Source organism: Hemicordylus capensis, chromosome 2, assembly GCF_027244095.1.
Source record: "Hemicordylus capensis ecotype Gifberg chromosome 2, rHemCap1.1.pri, whole genome shotgun sequence".
Lineage (NCBI taxonomy): Eukaryota > Metazoa > Chordata > Lepidosauria > Squamata > Cordylidae > Hemicordylus > Hemicordylus capensis.
Window position 1 is genome coordinate 333,884,195 of NC_069658.1, and position 24,749 is coordinate 333,908,943.

Sequence of the window (24,749 nt, forward strand, 5' to 3'; positions counted from 1 at the left end):
GGGGGGGGGAACTTGCCTGAAAAAAATTAGAGCAAAATGATAATTTTGTTACAAGTTGGGGCTGTTCTCATGTGCATCCTAACCCAGGCTAGGGAATTCCAACCTGGGTTAGGCTGTGCGTGAGAACTGCTGGGATTGGGCTCAGTCCCAGCAGGGCAGCACCACCTAGCCTGGCTTGTAAACCTGGCTTTTAAAGGCTCAAGCGGGCCCTTAACCCAGGCTCTGGGATAGTGTGCTGGCTGTAGAGATCTGCACGGAACTGCAGAGCTGCGGTCCTGCACTGGGATGGGGGTTCCTTTAAGGGCGGGGGGAGGGTGTACTTACCCCTCCCGCTGCTCCCCCCCGGCGCACCTTTTTTAGTTAGCACTTGGGGCAGCAGGATACCTCCCTGCTGCCTCTTCCCCCTCTCGGCTGCGAAAGGCTTCAGGAAGCCTTTTGCGCACGCGTCACATCTCCGTGATGTGTGTGCGTGTGGCCACAGGGGCGCACGCACGTCGTGGAGATGTGATGCGCGTGTGCAACGTGCGCACGCGGAAAAGGCTTCCTGAAGCCTTTTGCAGCCGAGAGGGGGAAGGGGCAGCAGGGAGGTATCCTGCCGCCCCAATTGCTAACTAAAAAAGGCGCGCAGGAGGGGGGAAAGCGGCGGGAGGGGTAAGTACACCCTCCCTCCGCCCTTAAAGGAACCCCCAACCCCAGTCCGCTCGAACCGTGAACCGCTCATGCTCGGACGGGTCTGGAGGCCTGTAGAATGGCCTCTGGACCATTCTGTGCACATCACTAGTTGGCTGAGGCTGCATTCAGCCCCAGTGGACACAGAGACAGAAGCCTAAAGCGCCCATCTCCTGGGGGAATCCCCCAATGCACTGTGCATGTTGTGTGGTGCATTGTGGGATATCCGGATGCCGAGACACATCATCCCAGCCTTGTAACCCTGCATTGTCCTGGCCTCCAGAGCGGTCTGTGCTCACAGCAGTATGTCTGGGAGGAAGGTGTGTTGGAGCAGCCTTCCCCCCACCCCCCAGTCATGTGAATGGCCCCATTATGTTTACATTTTTACTGAAACACTCTTTCCCCCTCTTCCTCAAAATGGACAATATCCCTGCTTTTGTTGCAACCCCTTATTTTTGTTGCAAGGTTTATGTTACAAATAATTATTGGTCTTGTTGCCTCTCCAAAACTGAGATAAGGTTGCTGTTCAAGAGCTGCAGATGTGTTCTTCTTACACAAACTCCCATTTATTTCAGTGGCATTTATTCCTTGTGCACTAGAAGCTCCTGAAGGATTGTGCTCAAAGTAAATTGGCCTGTACATGTTGATTCAACAGTTGCCCCTAGTTGTTCTGGGATTTTTTTATGTAGTTGGACTTGGACTCCACTGTTTTTGCAGAATCTATTAAGGTGGTGTCCAGCGATCCCTCTTGCAGTATTAGATTGGATCACTTTCAATCTGTGATGCCTGAGGATGTGGACAAGCTGCTTGGGGCAGTGCAGCCTACCACTTGCTTTCTGGATCCTTGCCAGACTTGGCTGCTTCTATCTAGCAGGGAAATTGTTTGAGATGGCCTAGTTAACTCTTCACTGAGGGAAGGGTAGGATGCCTCCTTGTCTGAAGGAGGCGATGATTAAACCACTTCTTAGGAAGCCTTCCCTAGGTCTCTCTCAGTGATGTAGTTATAGGCCAGTCTCCCTGTCCTGGATGGGATTACACTCTCCCAGAAGGAACAGGTTTGTAGCTTGGGAGTGCTCTTGGATCCAGGCCTAACCCGGGTATCCCAGGTGGAGGCTATGGCCAGGAGTGCTTTCCATCAGCTTCGGCTGACTCGCCAGCTGTTTCCATTCCTTGAAGAGATCGATCTCAAAACAGTGGTGCATCAGCTGGTAACCTCCAGGCTTGCAATGGACTCTATGTGAGGCTGCCATTGTATGTAGTTTGGAAACTTAAGTTAGTTCAAAATGCAGCAGCCAGACTGGTCTCTGGGGTAACCTGGAGAGACCATATTTTGCCTATGCTCAAACAGTTGCATTGGTTGCCAATATGTTTCTGGGCAAAATACGGAGTGCTGATTATTACCTTTAAAGCCCTAAATGGCTTAGGTCCGGGTTACTTTAGAGAGCGCCTTCTTCCCTATGATCCCCATCGCATGCTGAGGTCATTTGAGAGGTCCGTCTCCAGTTACCACTGTTAGTCTGGTGGCGACTTGGAACCGGGTCTTCTTTGCAGTTGCTCCTGGCCTATGGGATACACTCCTGGCAGGTATCCATAGTCTGCGCTCTTTGTTGGCCTTCAAGAGAGCGCCAAAGACTTACTTATTTGGCCTGGCCTTCCAAGGTTTTAAAATTGTTTTAAAGTATTTTAAATTGATTTTAAATGGCTCTCAACAGTGTTAAATTTGTTTTTATATTGTTTTAACCTGTTTGTTTTAAATGCTGTTTGATGTAGTATTTTACCTGTTCTGCACTCCCTAGAGCATAGAGCATGGTATAGAAATGTAATTAATAGGTAGGTAGGTAGATAGATAATAGTTGCGTTTTTGTCAAGTCTGGCCTATGGTTCATTCTTAACCAAGGGTCTTGTTTTTATGGTCCGTTCATGCAAAACACTGCAGGAGCTATTGCCTGTACTGTTTATCTCTTTGACTTGTAAAATGCAGCTCTTCCTATTGAAAAAATGTATCAGGGTTATGGAAGTACTTCACTGTCTTGTGCATGGTCAGGAAATCAGAAATATTCTGCATTAACAGAATTTGCTTGCTGCCACCTGAATGAACTAAGCTAAAACTCAGTCTCTCTCTCTCCCACCCACCCCAGCACAACTAACCTGCTTACTTTTCATTAATCACCATCCAGGCTTTAACAACAAATTTGATTCAGTTGATGTAATAGTGATTTACAAACTGATTAGAAGTGTGCATTATCAGTGTGAGGGTGTGTGCCATTAGCTTATCAGAAATATTGGGTATCTCAGAGCTCTTGGCCAAATCAATCCTCTCCTCTTTTTCATCAGCTCCTATGCTATTCCCCTGTGGTCCATATTGATTTGGCTCAACACTTCACAGGGCCCTGCTTCATCTCTGCAGGAGGTGTCAGCCGGATGAGTACCCTGCACTTGAAAAAGGTGTGAAGGCAGTGTGGTGGGGAAGAATGGGGAATGTCCTCTAAATTCTGTTCCCAGTAATATATTCTTCCTTGATGTAACTTTGGAGGCCCCAACCAACCAGTGTTGTTAGACAGTACCATAGTGTGCATACTTGTGTTTGTTTGAGATTGCACATCAGTGTTTGTGGGTGTAGCACAATGAGTCATCCTGCCATTTTTTACTGGCAGTATGCCCCCCACAAACCAAATAAACATTTGGTTGATACAATATTAGAATTAATTACAGATTAAAATTTAGATTTCAAATCAGCTTTATTTAGACCGTTGAAAGGATTTTCTCGATTGTGAATAATGCTCTGTAGGTCTACTGGTTCAGGCAGCACATGTACAAAATATTTTCCAAATATTACATCACATTTCTGTTATTTAGAAAAACAATTAACTTCAGTAAAGACCCTCAGAATATAACCTATATTGAGATACTGTAATATTTCTTTTAAGTTGCTAGTTGATTGATTAATAAGTTAAAAGCAAGACATCTAATTGATTGCAACCTTTAATAAGTTGACAGTCCTAATTAAAAGAAAATCTGCACTCGCTGGCAAATTTATTAAAAGAAAACACACGTGAGACCTTCATCCCTGGCTAGCATTTTTCTGCCTTTGTTTTGCTTAACTTGTAATAAGCATGCCTATTTAAGGCATCATATATCCCCAACTGTTCTAATTTAGTGCTGTTGGTTTAAAAAAAAATGTTTTCAATACCTATTTTACACTGTATTAATTGCTTGTGTATATTTTATATTTTATCTTTCCTTCTTTGTCTTCTTCTCTTAACCAACCTTAACAACATCATCACCAAAAAATGATGGTGTGAAGCCAGTTTCGCTGAGTCACATGACCCAGTTTTGGAACATGTTCTTTCTGTTGAAGACTATTGTACTAGTATATAATTCAATGTCCTGATTCAGCTGTTCCCAGCAGTGGATTAACGGAGAGGCAGATTAGGCATTTGCCTACGGTGGCAAAATTTGAGGAAAATTTGAAAATTTGATCCTCTCTGTGGGCAGCAGCTGCTGCAGCATTGGTGGAGCGGGTGAGGAGAAAGTCCCCCCCCCAACATTCTACCTTATTTTTTTAAAAAGGCAGACCTTTTTTGTTTAAGGTAAAAAGGCGGCATAATCCTTTTTGCCTATGGGCGGCAAAAAGCTTAATGCGCTCCTGGCTGTTCCCTCTGTAGATACAACTACTGAGGCTGTGTGAATGTAGCCATTTAAACAAAGGTGAAATCCTGTGTAAGAGAGAGTGGGAAGCTGGATTCAGTTTCCCCCACTTCCTTTTTCCTGCCCAACAGCTGTTGACTGAGCATCAGCATTTTTTAAAGGCTCTATGTGCACAGTCTTTGCTGCTCCATGCATGCTTGTTGGTATCCTAGCTCTATTTGGTTGACAGAATCCTGGTTTTCTTACAGCACAATTGTACACATTTTCTCTCAGAAGCAAGTCCCATTGAGTTTAATGGAGCCTCTATCCTAGTAAATGTGTTTTGGATTGCACTCTAATTTTGCATTAGGAAAGTGATTAATACAGTATTTGCATCTGTATCCGTTTTCTGGGAGTTTGGGATTCAAAATAAAGAAGTGGAAGTTTAAGAGCGTACGTTATTGCTGATCACCCACATGTTCGTATTCTGTGCTAATTGGCATACTGATACTTATTTTTAAAAGCACTGTAAGAAATATACTTCAAATATACACACACACACACACACACACATATACATACACACACAGGAAGAACATGCATTAACATGGGAGCTGGAAAAACATCAGAAGATGCAAGGCAATAGGGCTGGAGAGCAGGACAAAATGAAGCTTTGAACCTGCCTTGAGAGCTGCTTTAGAGTTTCATGCATTAGCTGAAGTCATAGGCACTACCCTACAGTACTGTACTGTACTGCATGTGACAATGTGGCTCATAAACCAATTTGGAATCCTGTGAATTTTAGTATGTGGGAGCTAGAGCGGCACCTGGAAAATGTAACAGTTTCTCATACCCAAAATGTTGGGCAAATGCATAGTATGAAATCAACAACTCCAGAATTCTTTTGTTGTGAAACGGCCTGCCCAAGTCTCTTCTATCCCGTGTGACGGAAGCTTCAGAGATAATGTGTGGGAATATATTGATTTCAGCAGCACTACTGTGTGCATATGTTAATAGGTATTCCTGGCTCAGTACTCCAGTGCATTAGAAGTGGGTAAGAGCAGTCTTTATCCAAGTGGTACTTTGAGGAAGACATTTTTAAATATTTAAGCTGAATAAGTCATAGAAAGTTGTGAACAACTGCTATACTAAACACAATATCTCTTTCCCAACAGGTTCTTCTTGAAATTTTTTCTTAAATGTAACCAGAACTGCCTAAAAAATGCAGGAAACCCTCGAGATATGCGGAGATTTCAGGTCAGTGTTGATTTCTCTTTTATTATTAGGAATCACCTTGTGAAAATGAAAATTTCAACCAAAGTAACCCAGTTAAGTACTTGGGAGATATTACAAATGGCAGGTACTTGCATTTGCGGGATTCGTGGTAGACCATCAGGCTATGTGCTAAAACCAGAAGAGTTAGACATTCCTGCAGGGCTGATCTGTCTGCTAGGCAGACCTAGGTGGTCACCTAGGGCACTACTTCTTGGAGGAGTGCTGCAGCTCTCTGCGGGGGGGGGAGTCGAATGAGAAGGGCCTGCCTCCTAGCTGAACGGTGGCTTGCTTCCCTCTTTCCTCCCTCCCAGTACTCTCTGTCCCCAACCCCTTCCTGCCTTGCTCTGCTCTGTTATTGCTGCAGCTGCTCAGGTGGGAGCCTCCATCCTGGTTTCTTAAGTGCTCAGATCCAAAACAGGAAGTGGCACACACAATGATTGGCTTGGCTGCCGTCAGGCCTGGTTGGTCATGGAGAGAAGCTCCTTGAGGAACCATTAAAAGCTGCAGGAGTTTGGTTGGCCTTGAAGATTGCAGGGTTTGCACTGCTGAGGGGAGGGAGGTGGCTGCAATAGAGGAAGGACAGGCATTGGGCAAGCTCCAAGATCCTCAGCTCTTTCGCTCTCCCACTGTATCCCCAAACCAGCATTTGCTAGTCATTCGCTGGTCATCTGTGTAGGCTGTTCATTCAACCTGGCTCAAATCAAAGCTGGGCTGCATGTTCTTGACTGTGGTGGGGCAGCGGGACTCCAAAGTCAAACTTTGCCTAGGGAGCCAAAAACCTCAGGGTTGGCCCAACATTCCTATATGAGCTCCCCACCCCCCGCCGTATTTAAGATCTTCTGAGGAGGACTTACTCAGGGTCTCATCTGGTGTAGTGAACTAAAACCAAGGAGACCTGAGTTCAAATACCCACTCTGGGCCAGCCACTTATCTCACAGGGTTGTTGTGAAGATAAACGTAACCCTGTACACCGCTCTGGGCCCTTCAGAGGAAGAGCAGGTTATAAATGTAAAGATTAAAAATATAAATAAATTTAAATGAATAGCCTCTGCAAGGTGCAGGGCTTTCCCTCTGTCATCTCCAAGGCTCAAGAACTCCCTTTCAAGAGGAGTTTATTCAGCCACCCCCTGGTATCTTTTTGTAGACAGCTGAAGTCCATTCTTTTTCAAAGGACATTTCATTTGTGATGCTGCTTGCCCTTCTCTGTGTAGTGCCATTTCTGCAGCTCTTTATTGAATATTTCTTTATTGATTTGATGTGTCTGTTCTGTTGGAAGTTGTTACTGTTTTGTTTTGTAAACATTTCATAAACATTTATGAAATGTTATAGATACCAGCATGACAAATTATAAATAAAGAAATGGCATTTGATTATTGAACCAAAAATGAGTGGAGAAAACCTCTAATTGTTTTAATGGGAAGTATCTAGATTAAGCTAGTAATGACTACGCCATCGCATCAAAATTAACGGGACTTAGGTTAGCCATGACAAGTTTCTGTCATTGCTTTCAGTGGTGCTTAGTCATGATTAACTATTCTGGGTGCCCCCCCCCTTTCAGTATAAGGACTGATTAAACATGGGGTTAAGAAACAACACGGAGAGGCCATTCTCACGAGCAGCAGGAACCGGGCTAAGGGAGCCCAGCCTGGTTACTGCTGCTCATGTGCTGCAACGGGAGCTGCGTGCCTCCAACAGTAAGCCTCCCTAACCCACCCCCCTGTTAAACGCAAACCCGCAAACCCCCTGCAGGCTCTCCACACTACTTGTGCGGAGAGCTTCTGAGAATAGCTTTAACTGACTTTGAAAGCTAGTTAATAATCCCAAAGAGCTTAAAGAACGATTATCTAAAATTTATTCTTAAATATGAGGCTGGAATTTTAGTTTTAAGCCAAGTTGGGGAAAATGCTAAATAGAACTGTTGGAGCAAAAATTTTCAGAGAGTTCAGAATATTCTGTTTATATCCATAAGAGTCATTATAAAATATTAATAGGTGATTCCTAACTCCCCATAAGTTGGATAAAATATATGGTTCTGTTAGATATATCTTTTACAAATGCAATTTAACCTCTGCAGATTTTCTACATATGTAGTAGTAATAAAGATGTGTTGTGGCATTAAAAGAGATAAAGCAGATGACAGCTTATGATTTACCTTTAGATCTACTACTTGTTTTATTAGGTTTGCTAGATGGAGTAGTGAGACAATCATTATCTGTTAACCTCTCAATTACTGACAGCAGCTAAAGTGGTAGTTGCTAAACTTTGGCACAGTCCCAAAACTTCAACAAGAAAAGTATGGATAACTAATGTGTGGCACATTGCACACAAATGTCTCAACTTATGGAGATGGTGAAATTTAAAGAAGGAAGAGATATAACATAAGTATTTGCTAACGGGTGCTTTTATTGAATTTTGGGGAAACTCTATTATAATACTGATTTGTGTGTGTGACTCTCTCTTTCATATATTTGTAAACTTAGCAGTCATGGGATAAGAGGACAGGCTCATGTGTGGATTGGTAACAGGTTGAAGGACAAGAAACAGAGGGTAGGAATAAATGGAGAGTTTTCACAATGGAGGGAAGTAAGAAGTGGGGTTCCCCAGGGATCTGTACTGGGACCGGTGCTCTTTAACCTGTTCATAAATGATCTAGAAGCTGGGATACCAAATATGCAGATGGTAGTAAACTATTTAGGGATTATGAGGAGCTGCAAAAAGACATTTCCAAACTCGGGGAGTGGGTGACAAAATGGTTAAAACAGCTCAGTGTAAGCAAGTGTAAAGTGTAAATGCATATTGGGGCAAAAAACCTGTGAGGACTGTTGGGGTTCCCCACCTTCCCAGGAGTACGGAAAGACCAGGGTGCCCTGAGAGGGAGGCAAGCAAGGAGGCGCCCAGGCCAGGGAGCTCTTGTCCTCAGCTCCTGAAAAGACCAACAGCCTGAGGCCACGTTTTATTAACATTCTGTAATTTGCGTCTTTTAATATGGTAAACCGCTTTTAATATTGTAAACCACTTTGTCAAGGCAGAAAGGCAGTATAAAAATGTAGTAAATCAATCAATCAATCAATCAATCAATCATAAATTTGAAAAACCAACTTCACATAAACACTGATGGGGTCTGAGCAGCAGGTGACTGACCAGGAGAGAGATCTTGGAGTCACGGTGAACTGCTTGTTAAAAGTATCAACTCAGTGGACAGCAGCTGTGAAAAAGGCAAGTTCCATGCTAGGAATCATTAGGAAGGGGATTGAAAATAAAAATGCTAATATTATAATGTCCTTATACAAATATGTAGTATGGCCACATTTGGAGTACTACATACGGTTCTGGTCACCGTATCTTAAGAAGGACATTGTAGAACTGGGAAAGGTGCAGAAGAGGGCAACCAAGATGGTCAGGGGCCTGGAGCACCTTCCTTATGAGGCAAGGCTACAGCCACTGTTCCCTCTAAGGCATGCACATGTGCACACACTCGCATATCTTCTGATGTCCACTCAGTGAATTTTAGATCCCGCTCAGGTTGAATCAGGAAAGCCCCACTCTGAATGCATGTGTGCACACACTGATTTGATACTGCCTCCCAGAACAAAACACATTCCGCACACAGATTTTAAAAAATCAGAGAGAACACTCCCTATACCATCTTGGGTTTTTTAGTTAGGAAAAGAGGTGACTACAAGGAGACAAGATAGAGTGTATAAAATTATGCATGGAGTATAGAGAGAGTAGATAGAGATCAATTTTTCTTCCTCTCTCACAACACTAGAACCAGGGATTATCCCATGAAACTGAAGGCCAGGAAATTTAGGACCAACAAAAGGAAGTACTTTTTCACACAGCACATAATTAATCTATGGAATTCTCTGTATTCGAATGTGGTGATGGCCACTAGCTTGGATGGCTTTAAAAGGGGTATAGACAAATTCATGGAGAACAAGTCTATCAATGACTACTACTCTGGTGACTATAGGCCACCTCCAGCCTCAGAGCCAAGATGCCTCTCAATACCAGTTGCAGAGGAGCATGCCCTCACCTCCTGCTTCTGGGCTTCTCAGAGGTGGGCCACTGTGTGAAACAGAATGTTGGACTAGATAGGCCTTGGGTCTCATGCAGAAGGGCTGTTCTTATGTTAAGAGAACAATATGTCTTAATCTTCCAAATTCAGCAATTCCTGAACACATAGATAATAGATAATCATGTTAGGGGTGTGCAGAACCAGTTCTATTCAAACCTGGTTCGAACAGAACCAGCCTGGTTCAACCAGTTTGGACTTGAACCAAACTGGACCCCAGAAAAGGGGTGCTAGTCTGAGTTCTAGCCAAACTGGCCCTAGTTCTAATGAACTGGTTCAGAACCAGTTTGGCAGTTTGAGATGGTATGCTTGTAAATGGGAATCCCATGAGCATTCTTCTTTACAAACAAAGTGGGGGGGGGGCCCTGGCTATCTGAAAAAAACCCCTTGTGGCAAGAGGGCACCTGGTTGTGGCGCGGCTCCTCCAAATTCTCCGGACCAGGCCAGATGCTCCAATATGGCCCATTTCTGCCCTCTGTGCATGCTGCTACTACTACAACATATATTTATATACCATTTTTCAACAAAAGTGCTCAGAGCAATTTACACAGAAAAATAAATAAATAGGAATCCCTCTCCCCTGAAGGCTCACAATCTAAAAAGAAACATATGGTAGACACTAGGAACAACCACTGGAGGACCATTGAGGTAGTATAGATATTCTATATATATTACCTCATGAGAAAATAGATATTATCTCTTAAATAGATGCCGTTGGTGATCTTATATTCCAGTTGTGGAACACCTGCCTGTCAACATTATGGGATGGATAAAATGCTGGACATTGTCCAGGATGATCAGGGTTCAGATCCCTTGAGCCAGTCACTGTTTCTCAGAATAACATGGAGTTGTAAGGATAAAATTGGTGAAATGAAGTACCCTTCCTTTTACTCCTTGGAGGAAGAGCAGAATAAAGAAAGGCTAAATGAATTGTGTGACAAGGTAATGCCATGAAAATTTGAACATGTACCAGGGGCAGAGACACCATTGAGCGGACGGGTTCAAAGGACCCAGGCCGCCATCCCTCAGGGGCCATGCCTCGCACCCCAGACATGCCCCCTTGTCTGACATCAGATGTGGGGGGCATGATTTTGCTCCCAAACGGGGCCACACAGCTCTGTTTTTGAGCTAAATCGGCCAGCAGGGAAAGTCGCTCCAGCTGCACTGCAAACGCAGCACTGGCTGACCTAACTCCCAAACGGGGCTGCACGGCTCTTGCTGCCTTTTAGTGGCCCTGTTTGGGAGCTAAACCATGCCCCCACTTCTGATTTCAGATGTGGGGGGCATAGCTAAATGCTCCCTGCATCTGATGTCATATACAGGGGGCGGGGCTAGGGGGGCAGCAGCAGTGGCAGAACTCGGGCCGCCACTGGCATCCCTCCGCTCCTGACATGTACAATGTTCTCCTAATCTGTTGTCAGCTGGAAACTGAATATTTTTGTTTGGTTTATTTATTTTATTCCTTGTCACAGAATGTGAGTTTTTCTTACAGAATGTATAATTTTCCATGCATAATTATTAAGGATCTCCTATCTGCTTTCCTACATATTCTTCTACTATTACATCACACATATTAAACCATTCTAGGAGGATATCCTCCAGTTCGACGTGCCTTCAGAAACAGGGCAATCTAGCGTGAACGGCCAAGGCCGAAGCCTGTCAAAGCAATGGTTCATGCTTACCTATGCACTGCCAGTTTGCAACTCCCCCAAGATATAAACTGATTTTCATATGGTAATGCTTTTGTGTGTTCTGTCAGAAGAGCAATCAGGAGCTTGTGTAGGTGACTAGGTAGGACATAAGAGAGGTTGTTGATCTCTTGACTTGTAAAGACATTCTGTCAGGCAAGCCCAGCTTCACAGCAGTCGAGCTTTCCGTGTGTAAACAGAGACTGGTTAATTACACAGGTCATGTCAATTAGTGTGACCTTACCATTTTAAAGAAATTAATCACTTTCAGCAGAGGAAATCACCCCTCATACTTTAATATTCAGTGTGGCAGTAAAGTGTGTAGAAATGCATTCAATGACAGTGTGTTTCTATTTTTTATGAATAATTGTTGGCTTTAATTGCTTCCCCTCCCTCTCTCTTTGGACTTCTTGCTTGAGCATTATAGCAAACAAAACAAGGCAGCCTGTTGATGCTGTATATTTATCCTGGCTAGATATGCAAAACAAGAGTAGGGGCTTCTAAAACCCCTAACTTTATCATCCACACATGAAGCCTTTACTATGTTCCAAGGCAAAATTTTATGGGTATGATGGGGTAAGAGCTCAGTTTCTTGGGGGAGGCTTCTTAGGCTGATTAGTTTACGATGTGCTTGCCTTCTCAAGACAGTCTCTCTTACCCACTTTCACTGCCTTCCACCTCAAGTCTTCCTTGTGCTTCAGATTTCGACTTTGATTTCTTCAGTTCATATTCAACAGGAAGTAAAGACCTAATAAACTTTAAAAGAATTGCAAAATTGTTCCAGGATGGGGAGAGATGGGTTCCTGACATGAGGGTTCAGGTGGGTGCTGGGTTCACAGCACTGCTGTAAACTCATATAACTGTTTGGGGTTTTCCCCCCTTCTGAGTTCGTGACTAGAAATAAAAAGGTTTGTTTGAACAGAATGTATTGATAGTGCTTCCAGAAAAAGTCCACCAAATAAGCTCTCAAATTATGTTACAGCTATACTCAGACGTCATTCATACAATCAAATACTGTGTTCTAGCAGGATTTTGGAGCTGTATGTGCTCCCAATTTTCAATTGTGCAGAAGCAAGGTAGAAGTGATTGTGTGGAAGCAGGGTAGGAGGAAAACCTGGGTAGGTTTTCTGAAAAGGTTTTCTCCTTTTCTCCTATGTTGCTTCCACACAATGAGCTGGGTCTCACAATCAGTGAGACCCGGTTTGTGAAGTTGAGCGGGGATGGTGGGCTAAGCCTGCTCTCCCCGCACATGAGCAAGCGGGAGCCCTGGGCAGCCGGATTGGCCACCCACACGATTGCTGGCTCTGTAACGGAGCCGGCGGGGGATGGGGAGTTTGGGGGCTGCCCCGCCCCCGGAAGCTCCAGTATGCCCTGCGCGAGTGCGCAGGGCGTACTGGATAGACCCCCGGAACCGAGAGGCGGCTTTTCACCTCCCCTCTGGGGGTCTCCTCGTGATCTTGAAAACAGAGTTTGTGGAGCGCTTGCTCCGCAAACCTGGTTTTAGGGCAGGTGTACTTGAGCGGGTTACCCACTCTAGAACCACCGGGTTCGCAGCCGAGCCCGGTGGTTCTCACGATTCCAGAAAATCGGGCTAGCGGAGGCTAGCCCGATTTTCTGCAATTGTGAGAATAGCCTCAATCACTTCTATTCAGTTTTTCCTCTTACCTTGCTTCCACACAACCGGAAATTGAGAGCACACACAACTCCTAAACCTCGGTAGAACAAAGTTTTTGATTGTGTGAATGACCTCTCTAAGTAGAGAGAATTAGGGCTGATTCGTACTTGCTTTTTTCAAGTTGTTTTCTATGGTTTTGTGGGGGGTCTGGTTGAAGTAGCTGGAGATGTGGCAACTCACTTCTCAATACTAAAAAATCCAATGTAGGCTTGGTTGAACAGTATGTCCAAACTAGATATTAAGCTGTCTTTGTGTGGTACTACTGTTCATCAGATTTGAATAGCCATCACTGATGCTTCACTGCCAAGTCTATACCAGAGATAGAAATTACGTTTCATAAGTCTAATTTTAAAGACCAACAATAAGAGAATGCATTTTTGTTGTCTTGAAGCATCTACCTAAATTTAGGCAGAAGTTTTACCTTGTTGGGATTGGATCATTTATTTCCAAAATAATAATAGATGTGAACCATGAGGAGTAGTCAACCTAAACGTAATTTCAATTGGGTTCTTCCAGTCTTTTCCACACAGTGTTTAGAATTGTAAACAACAATATAAATTTGCTCTCAGTAAAATGGAGATTACTGAAAATACCAGGAACGTGCCATAAATTAATTGGCTAGCAAAACTTAATGGGCTGTGGTTAAAAATGAGGAGTAATGTGACTCCTAATCTTGAAATATTAGTTGGTGCACCATAACAAATAAATGGGCTCAGTATGCAACCCTGATAAACAGCTTGGTTTCCTAACCTCCAATTTCTTTTCCAGAATATTTTAACTAGTTTTCAAAACATTTGCAACTATTTAATAATGCATAGAATGTATATATTGGAGTACTAATTTAGGATACACAATGTTTAGAACAAGTTTCTGATATTTTAGTTAGCAGTCAGCCTCCAATGCAATGTATAAGATTTAAACAGAAAATCAGGGAAGAGTTGATGCTAAAGCTGAAAATCTTTTTCTGTTTGCCTGTCCCAATTTTTTTTTAAAAAAAACACTGTGTTTTCTTCACAACATTTGGATAGGTTTGAGATTTGGCAGGCCTGGCTGTACTCATGTTTATATGAATTTGTCAGCACCTCATTAATCAATTTTGAAACTAGAATATGCCTTTCCCCTCAAACTTTGGCCTGGTGATTTTTGTTTTTTGTTTTTTGTTTAGTTGTGTCTCTGTCTATTCTACATCTCTTAGTTTCATAATTTTAAAATCCAAACCAAAAGTTGTTTCTCTTACAAATTAATTTTACATGTCCTTTCATCTAAACACATGGCTCTAATTCAGAAATTGAAGTGTTGCTCTTTCTGGAAATGCATATGGGTCATATCTGGAGATCCATTTACTCCCAAGGAGTGCTGTTTTCAGTTGAATTATAGCATTAATATCTAAGTTTTATATTGTAAGTTAACATTTTGTAATTTTTTTTCTCTTCTCAGAATTTAAACTTATGATTGCCTTTAAAAATATTAAATAATCAGTAGAATGTTTCTGCTTGTCCTACAGGTGCACTATGAATAATCACTTCTTGAAGTAGACCACCAAAATAACCACTTTTATTTTTTCATATTTCCTGGCTCTGGAAATAGTTTCTCTAGGGGATTTCTTTTATAGTTTATTCTCCTAACGACTCCAGAAGAGTCGTTCTGCTCTTCTGCTATGCTCGCTTTGTAGTAAATCAAATTCTGTTCAGGGGAACAAGGTAGCAAGATTCTGTTATGCAATTTGAAGTGTGTTTCAAAGCTGTCTGGGTTAAACTGAGTGCTGATCTTGCAGATGCTGTGGGGTGGGTATGTAAGTAGCTGAGTGAGGCTACTCTGATAACTACAGCTACTCTCTTGTTCATTTATGTACTACTACTATAAGCAAAACTATTTGCATTGGCTGACATCCAGAGCAACTGAGTGTGGACATGTCAGGAAGACACATCTGTGCTTTGCAGAGCTTTTCTAGCTGTACAGGCTCCCTTTCCCCTGCAGGCAGCGAGGAGGTGCAGAAAGGAGATAATTTCTGTTGTTCGCTCCGGCTTCAGTAGTGTCCTGTGTCACCTGAAAATATGTTTTTTGTCACTCAGGAAGTGGCACAGGGCACTTCCTGAAGCACAGTGGTAGTGGGGAAGCTTTCCAAAGCGCAGGATAGATCTTCCTGGTGCGTTCAGACTTCTTGCTCTGGATGTCAGCCATTACGTTTTATAGATTATGGCCCCAGACTACAGAATTGTATTTTAATTATTTTTAGCTAAGCAATTGTTAAGCAGATAGTAAATAATTATTGAGCAGTTGCCTAATTCTTTTGAACTGTTTATGGTGTGGTCCCAGAAACATTCTAGTATGTTTGTTTGTTTTTAAATTAGAATTTATGTAGCACTCTCAAGTAGCGGAAGTCTTTTCCATCTGAGAAATGTAGCAGGTGGCCATGGTCTCCAACCATCAGATAGTTCCAGGCCTGCTCAACTTTGGCCTCCCAGCTACTTTCTGGACCACAACTCCCATAAACCCCAACCATGGTGGCCAGTAGCCAGGGATTATGGGAGTTTTAGGCCAACATTTGCAGGAAGGCCAAAGTTGAGCAGCCTACCAATGGAGGGAGTGGCATGGTTGAGAGTGGCCTGAGAGTGCAATGGTGAGTGACCTTTCCCATTCACTCCACTGCTTTCAGGTGAGTGGGGTAGGGCAGTGCTCTGATTTCTGGGGATCTTAATTATGTTCAGGAATGGAAATGAAATGAAATGGAATGAATAAATAAATAAATAAATGTTGCTCCTGATCCTTGTGAATCTTTACTTTCTGATTGACATGGACTTTGAAAAAGCCCTTCAGTGGTATTCTCCAAGTGGTATTCTCCTTATAATACAGGTATTATAAATTGAGCCTACTGTGTTTTGCAGCTTGACTATAGAAAACGTAAAGAATGTTTCACACGTGTCTCTTCTAGGAATCATAGATGGATGTATTATTACTATTTCTGGTAGCATTATAATTGCTCATTTAGCTTTAATTGGCATGTTGTCCTTTACAAGGGAAGATATTATCTTTGCCCTTATTTTCTTACTATAGAGGTGAACCTGATCCTCCTGTAAGCCTGCAATCCTGAATGCACTTACAATGGAGTAACTCCCACTGAACTCAGTGGGACTTACTTCTAAATAAGCATGCAGATATCAGACTACTAATCACCATTTATAATTGGCTTCTCATAAAAGATGAAGCCCTTTCAACCTAGAATATGACTCATGATTTTCTGTCATAAGCTTCTCCTGTAACTCATTCAAGAAAGACATTAATCTTTTGAAAATTTCTTATATTCATGGCATAATCTCTGTTGGATTCATAGACAGAATGTGCATCAATCCTGATTTCATGATTTTACTTAAAGGAGTGACTTGCAAGGACACTCTGGTGAGTAAAAATCACGTAATGAGTTCTTATAGTACTTGATGCCTTATGTACAAAGAAAAATCAATGAAAATTGTCCCATAGAAGCAATCCAATGTTCCACTCACTCTAGTGATGAGTAATTGTAGTTGTAAAAAATAAATTAAGAACAAATGCAAGTAGCTTATCATCCTGTTTTCACTGACGAAGAAGGGATTTCTCTCTGTCACAAATGGGATCTATGTATCACATTTTACTTGGCCCTTTCTGAGTGCACATGCAATCTCCCACACAGAGGCTTTTTCCATGCTGTTCACGTGTTATACTGAATGCAGGTACAGCAGGTACCATGCATTTGAGGGACCTGTATCTATCATGTTCACTTTTAAAATGAACACTGGTACAGTCATTCATACAAAAACATGTTCACATGTACAGATATCTGAATGCGGGTACCATGTAATGGGCTGGTTTTGATGAGCACCAGCTGCAACACATGATCAAGATGGGGTGCGCAGAGAGTGCGCTCACTCAAATTTATTTATTTATTTTATTTTATTTATTTTTGCATTTATATACCGCCTTTCGTTAAAAGACAACCCCAAGGCGGTTTACAAAAGTTAAAACATACAATAAAAAGACAATAAAAACATCAAGCTAAAAAGTATAAAAACATATTAAAACAGGCATAAAAACAATACAACAGATAAAAACACACAGAAGCAGCAGTAAAAACGATTATGTAAAAGCCTGGGTAAAAAGCCAAGTCTTTACAAGCTTTCTAAAAGCTGTGATGGAGTCCGAGGAACGAATGGCCACTGGGAGAGCATTCCAGGGTCTAGGAGCAGCAACAGAGAAGGCCCTGTCCCGAGTGCACGACAGCCAGGCCTCTCTCATTGTCGGCACCCAGAGCAGGGCCCCCTCAGATGTCCTCATCAAGCAGGCAGCAACCCTTGGGAGCAGGTGGTCCCTCAAATACCCCGGGCCCAAACCGTTAAGGGCTTTAAAGGTCAAAACCAGCACCTTGAATTGGACCTGGAAACGAACCGGTAGCCAGTGCAGCTCTTTCAAAATGGGAGTGATGTGTTCCCAACGGGCAGCTCCGGATAAAACCCTCGCTGCCGCGTTTTGCACTAGCTGCAGTTTCCGGATATTCTTCGAAGGGCAGCCCCACGTAGAGCGCGTTACAGTAATCCAGCCGCGACGTGACAAAGGCATGGGTAACCATGGCCAGATCTGCCTTCTCGAGAAAGGGATGCAGCTGGCGCACTAGCCGAAGACGTGCAAAGGCATCCCTGGCCACCTCCTCCACCTGAGCTTCCAAAAGCAGAGCCGGGTCCAGTAGTACCCCCAAGCTGCGTACTTGCTCCTTCAAGGGGAGTGCAACCCCATCCAGAACCAGTAAAATCTCCTCATCCCGATTGGCTCTCCTACTGACCAACAGTACTACCGTCTTATCCGGATTCAATTTCAGTTTGTTAGCCCACATCCAACCCATCACGGCCTCCAGCCCCCGATTCAGGACATCCACCGCCTCCCTAGGATCAGATGACAAGGAGAGATAGAGCTGAGTGTCATCCGCATATTGCTGACAACTCAGTCCAAATCCCCGGATGACCTCTCCCAGCGGCTTCATGTAGATGTTAAACTGCATGGGGGACAAGACCGATCCCTGCGGGACCCCACAGGCCAATGGCCACGGGGCCGAGCAGTAGTCCCCCAGCACCACATTCCGGACCCTCCCCCCAAGAAAGGACCGGAACCTCCGATTCCCATACTCGAGAGGCGGCCCAGAAGGATACCATAGTCAATGGTATCGAACGCCGCCGAGAGATCCAGCAGAACCAACAGGGACACACTCCCCCTGTCTAGTTCCTGGCGTAGGTCATCCACTAGAGCGACCAAGGCAGTCTCAGTCCAATACCCGGGGCGGAAGCCAGATTGAAAAGGGTCCAGATAATCCGTATCATCCAAGACCCTCTGCAGCTGGGACGCCACCACACGCTCCATCACCTTGCCCAAAAAGGGAAGGTTAAACACAGATCTATAGTTATCCAGGTTGGAGGGATCTAGGGAGGGTTTTTTTAATAGTGGTCTTACCACCGCCTCCTTGAGGCACGATGGCATCCTGCCCTCCCTTAATGAAGCATTAACGATCACCTCCAGCCATCTGCCTGTCCCCTCCCTGACAGCTTTTATTAGCCATGAAGGGCAAGGGTCAAGAGCGCACGAAGTCGCCCGCACACTGCCCAGGATCTTGTCCACATCCTCAGGCCACACCAACCGAAAAGAATCCAACACAACGGGTCCAGATGGTACCAAAGGCACGTCTGCCAGAAGTGCCAAAACTCTGGAGTCCAGGTCAGCACGGATGCGAGCGACTTTATCTGCAAAGTGACAGGCAAACTGATCACAAAGAGCTGTAGATGACTCCTCCCCCATTGTCTGGGGGGATGTGCGGAGCAAGGTTTTTACCACACGAAACAGCTCTGTTTGTCTGCACTGAGCAGACGCAATGGAGGTGGAGAAAAAGCATTTCTTCGCCGTCCCCACCACCACGGAGTAGTCCCTAAAATGGGCTCTAGCCCGTGTTCGGTCAGATTCGTGACGACTCTTCCTCCAGCATCGTTCCAGCCGTCGCCTGAGTTGCTTCATCGCCCTAAGCTTCGAGGAAAACCAAGCCGGAGAGGGCGTTTAGGAGCAACCATGTCAACAGCCCGGGCCATCTCTCCATTCCAGAGATCAACCAGGGCCTCGACAGGGTCACCAGCTCTGGACACTGGAAACTCCCCGAGGGCCGTCTGGAATCCAAGCGGATCCATAAGCCTCCGGGGGCGGACCATCCTAATCGGCCCACCACCCCTGCAGAGGGCAGACGGAGCAGTCAAACTAAACCCCACCAGATGATCTGTCCATGACAAGGGAGTGGTCTCAAATTCCCCCACCTCCAGATCATTTATTTCCCAGTCGGCAAAAACCAGATCCAGAGTGTGTCCCACCACATGGGTAGGGCCCGATACCAATTGAGACAGGCCCATGGTTGCCATGGAGGCCATGAAATCCTGAGCCGCACCCACTAGGGGGGCCTCAGCGTGGACATTGAAATCCCCCAAAACAATAAGCCTGGGGGAACCCAAGGCCACCTCCGAGACCACCCCCACCAGCTCAGGTAGGGAGACTGAAGTGCAGCGGGGTGGTTGGTACAGCAGCAGAATCCCCAGCCTATCTTGGAGGCCCACCCTCAAGGACAAACACTCGAAATTCTGAGATTGCCTGACCGGGCAACTGGAAACGGGGAGAGTCTCTCGAAAGATGACTGCAACGCCTCCTCCCCCATCCTTGAGGCGGGGCTGTTGCATGATCTGGAAACCTGGAGGATAGAGCTGAGAAAGACCAACCCTGCCCAGCGCATCCAACCAGGTCTCCATCACACATACCAGGTCAGCACACTCATCCACAATCAAATCGTGGATGAGAGAGGTTTTTGCATTAACTGACCTTGCATTCAGCAGCAGCACCCTAATCCTCGAGGGAGTGTTCTCAGAGCTCCCTGGGGTCAGAGGGTTGGGAGAAGGGCCGGAAAAAGGATCAGGCCTCAATTGCCTGGACCGGTTTCCCCTGTAACGGCCTGCCCAACTCCTACCGCCATACCTCCCTCTGCCCACTACCCGTGATATTGCTGCCCGCACTCCATACACAATTTTTCGCTCTCCCAGACACATCTCCCCAGACTAACCCACCATGGCTTCTTGGCTTAATAAAAACCAGAATCAGACTTGTGTAATCTCTTGCTGGCTTCTTAATTGCAGGAAGAAGGATCTTCAGGGCAGAAAGAGAAAGATCTTCTGGGCCCCAGGCAGCTCGCCCCACGGCTGAGAGCCACAAGGACGAGAGCCCTTGTGCTCTCGCCCTCCGGCTGGCGCCAAGAGCAGGGGCGTAACTATAATAGGGCAAGGGGAGACAGTTTTCTGGGGGCCCACTGCCTTGCCCCCCCCAGCAAGTCACATGACTGACTCCCCCAGCCACGCACCCGCCCGGGCTTCCTTCAGTTGTCTTTTTCCTCCGAAACTGATGTGGGTGTTAAGACCTGGAGCGACCAGAACAGCATGTCTTTCTCTAGTACTATGAAATGATTTGCATTGTCCACAATTTACAAAACCTTTTAAAAAATAATTTAGGATGATGTTCTATTGTGGCACATAGGTATATATATAACACTATGCTTTTTGTTACTACTATTTAGACTCATTTAAGATTTCTTTACTTCATGAGCTGAGTTTCAGTGATGGGGGGCCATTTTAAAATCTTGTCTCTGGGCCCACTCCAACCTTGCTATGCCCCTGGCCAAGAGGCTCGCACCCTTGGGCCAGCCTGCCCTATATAGCAGCAGAAAAGCCCCAGCAACAGCCCAAGGAGATATTACACACCTGAGGAAAGATGGGGCCGAGGCAAAGACAGCACAATCAGTCAGTGCCCCACCCAAGCTGTTCCTTCTGTCTTCTTCCCCCAGGCCCTTGGGCCAGCCTGCCCTATATAGCAGCAGAAAAGCCCCAGCAACAGCCCAAGGAGATGTTACACACCTGAGGAAAGGTGGGGCAGAGGCAAAGACAGCACAGTCAGTCAGTGCCCCACCCAAGCTGTTCCTTTTGTCAAATGTCACTGAAGGAAGCCTCAATCTGCTTTTGGGGTGTCCCTTAATCACATGAGGCACCATTCATCTGGGCATCTTTCAGTGATGTCAGGGTGGGCGCACTCTAGATGTGACCCCATCCTGAATGTATATTGTGACTGGTGTTCATTTGAACTGGCCCATTGTCAGTAGGGCTAATTATGGATTATGGATTATAGGGCTAATATTTATGGATTATGGTTGAAGGGAAATTTGAAATTGATTTAACAGAGATAGGATTTGGCCCTGCCTATGCTTTTCATGTAAGATGTGCTGATACCATATAAGAAAATGTCAATTTCCCCCCCTAGTCTGTTGCTGTTAGAGTATTTCTCTCTTTCTCTTCCTGATACTTTTTGTAAGTGAAGACTACTTTACAATATAGCAGTCTCTAAAACTTCTCAATAATTTTGACCCCATTTGAACCTTAGACACTTTCCCCAATTTAAAACATGCTGTGAAATGAGCCAGTGGCATTTTGGCAGACTTGTTTCTAGACTCAAATCAATTTATATTCACAGTCTTGAAAGACTTATTAAGTTGGATGGGGTGGGGGAGGGATTGTTTGGCTGGAACTGTTTGACTAAGTGGTATTATAGGTCAAGATCTGTCAAAATATGTTTGTAAAGAATTGTATTAGGGTTGATAAAGCATTTAAAAATATTTTTGTTTCATTTTTCTCTTACCTAGTTCAAGAAATGCAAGGGAATTGTTGCAAGCAAACCTCCATGTTCATGTAACTTTGGAGGGTAGAGGCTTCCTTGGAGAGTTGAAGCAATGTTTGCCAATCCTTGTAAAGCATTTCACCTCTTCAGAGGCTAAAGCCTCTCAATACCAAGAACAATTAAAGCAAGAGCCTTTCGGAGTGACTGGGGAATTCAGCAAAATAAATCAGAAATCCTCTGCCTTGGCTCTGGAGAGTTGCCTCATTATAAGAGCAGATCTATTAGCCCCCTTGCCATTGTCTTTCATTTCTCAAGTGAGGTGATTCTAATTAAATTAATCTGCATGTCAATCTATCGGTGATCAATCAAAGGGGCCGAGGTCCCCCTTTGCGGCACTGTGCTTGCGGCTGACAGGGGCTGATAATGGAGGAAGAAATAAACTGTCGAGCAAAGTTAATTAGTCAACATAATAGGTGGATTAAACAGGAGCTGGCTGATTGCTGTTTCACATGTTGAAGCATGAGGTGGGAGCTGAAACTGCAATTAACAGACAATTATTATATTTGGTTGTAAGAGGTCGCATGAATAAACATATCTCAGTGGGTTTCAATTTTTAATCCCCCTTCCTTGTTTAATATAAGGAGAAGTGTAGGTCATTTCTTCTTATTGTTTTAGCCAAAGTTCTGGAAGGCAGCACTTGTTCATTGGAAACAGACTTGTAATCAGGCAAGGATACTCGGAGCCAATGTGTGAGCAGTGGTGGGGAGATGGAAATGTTGTCATTTTGCTAGTATGGGTGATTTAACTAGTCTGGATGCTGTCCCAGTAGTTTGGGCAAAGCTCAGCTGCACAGTCATTCAGTATCCTTCATTGCAATAAATTGAACCCATTACTAGGATCTTCAAAAATGTTCAGAGACTATTTAAACTACAGGACAAAATTTTAACAGCACTGAACTACTACTGTATCGTTAGTTCTCAACAGAACATCCCTCAAAAGTTGTCTACACATTTATTTACCTCATAGGTACACTTATATTTTTCTAGGTACTTCTGGGCCCTTTTCTACCTCCTTTTATCTGTTATAGAATGGTTTTGGGGACAAACATCTAATGTCTGTGTTTGGGTGCTTGCTTTCTTTCCCTTGCTTGAAGTGAGGGAGAGAAAAGATGCATCAAGCTGACTAAAGAACTGTTTGCCAACTGGGGAAGGGATGGACGACGTACAAGTGCCCCGATACAGGCCACGCCCTCTGTGTCCATGTGCTTCTGCTATCATCACAGGGGTGTGGTGGCTAGAATCAAACATGGAAGTGTTCCCCCTTCCCAGAGGTAGGCAGTGGTGTGGGACGCAAAGGTGGGGGGTGCAAAGGCATGAGGCACTGCAGGCCTACACTTTATTTATAAGGAGTTTAATTACAATTGTTTAATGGGTCATGATGCAAATCTGAAATATGTTTGTGATCTGTTGGGAAATTTGTTAGCTGAGAGTTGTGTATTTGCAAGGCATGTTTGTGAATTTGGTAGATTCTGTGTGACTGTAATTCCATGTATCCTATGTATTACAGCAAAATTGTATCTTCATTTTAGTTGTTTAAATGAATTAGTAGACGTCAAAGTTTGCAAAGTGTATGAATTCAAACTTGATCATTTGTTAAAGAAAATGTCTACTTGGGTTTGAAAAGTGCTAGTCATTACAGCTCTAAAATGTCTTTTACACACACACACACACACACACACACACACACACACACACACACACACACCCCTACATCTCTTCAGGATAATATTGCAGAGGTACATATACCCCTGGCAGCTACAGCTATAACAACTGCTCTCATCGCAACTTCACAGACCACACTTTTGTTTTTCTTTTCTCTTTTGAATCAGTTCTCATTTACAATGACAACAGCTTTATCTACTCTGTCGTGCATGCAGAAGAGTGATGTGGGGTAAAATACAGCCGGCTTTTTTTTAAAGTTAATAAAGCTGCTCTTGTTAAAATGATGGTTAACGGTGTATGTTCTGCCATGCAGCTACAAACTGTGCAATTTGACTTAAAACGACATCAAAAGCGTATGATGCCAGAGACCCACTCATCAATAGCACCTCTTGTTAGAGTCGTACAGTCTAAGCACTAGTTATTATGCGAAATAGCTGAGCAATTTTCTGCAGCTCCCAGCTGTTATTTAAGATTCTGAGTTTATTACACTCCGCACTTATTTCATTTTAAATTGTATTAAAGTGTTTCCTTATATTGCTGTTCCACTCATAGGTTGTGGTATCTACAACAGTCAACGTGGATGGTCATGTCTTGGCAGTGTCGGATAACATGTTTGTGCACAACAACTCCAAACATGGGCGAAGGGCTCGAAGGCTTGATCCTTCGGAAGGTACGCCTTCTTATCTGGAACATGGTAGGCATTTTTTGTTAGTTGCCATTGCTTCTTAAATTGTGGGCTTATTTGGATGTGATCCAATTTTTCCACTTCTATTTTTCCTTGAGGGTTCATAGTGTGAAAACATCAGATCCTTTTTTTTTAATTTTTAGGATCACTCTTCCCAAAACTGGTACAGAGTTCCACCCTGTTCATGCAATTCATTGTCTAAAAAGCTTATTTTGGGAAAGCGCCTCACATCAAATGTATTATTGCAGTACTACTATTTTTCACATGTATATCTGACCCTTCTTCCAAGGGTCTCAGAGCAATGTACATGGGTTATGCTCTTTTATCCTCAGAAAAATATGTGAGGTCAGTTAGGCTGAGAGAGAGTAACTGGCCCAGGGCCACCCAGTGAGCTGGATGGGGATTTGAACCCGGAACTCCCAATATGCTAGCCACCACACGGGCTCTCTGCTTATGGTTATTGTCTGTACATTTGCAAATACTATGGCCAGAATCTGTGCAGCTCCGGTGTGGACAAAGCATGACCTAAATACAAGGACTGCCCAAGTCTTGTCTCAGTCAAGCTTTCTATGCACTTGGAGATTCCAAATGCACAAAGCATAGGAGAGATTGGAATGTCTGCAATTGT

General features: G+C 44.1%; 1 protein-coding gene across 5 annotated transcripts in view; it reads left to right on the top strand.

The window, feature by feature from the left end:
- The window catches only part of EBF1 (EBF transcription factor 1), a 512,049-nt gene that overhangs the window by 336,084 nt on the left and 151,216 nt on the right, over positions 1 to 24,749 (top strand). For 3 of the 5 annotated variants that reach the window (XM_053298191.1, XM_053298192.1, XM_053298195.1), the window contains exons 7-8: positions 5,472 to 5,553; positions 23,989 to 24,130. In XM_053298191.1, the coding sequence (XP_053154166.1) occupies positions 5,472 to 5,553; positions 23,989 to 24,130 (224 nt within the window). The remainder of the gene's footprint in view (positions 1 to 5,471; positions 5,554 to 23,988; positions 24,131 to 24,749) is intronic. The other 2 variants (XM_053298193.1, XM_053298194.1) reach the window with 1 other exon arrangement.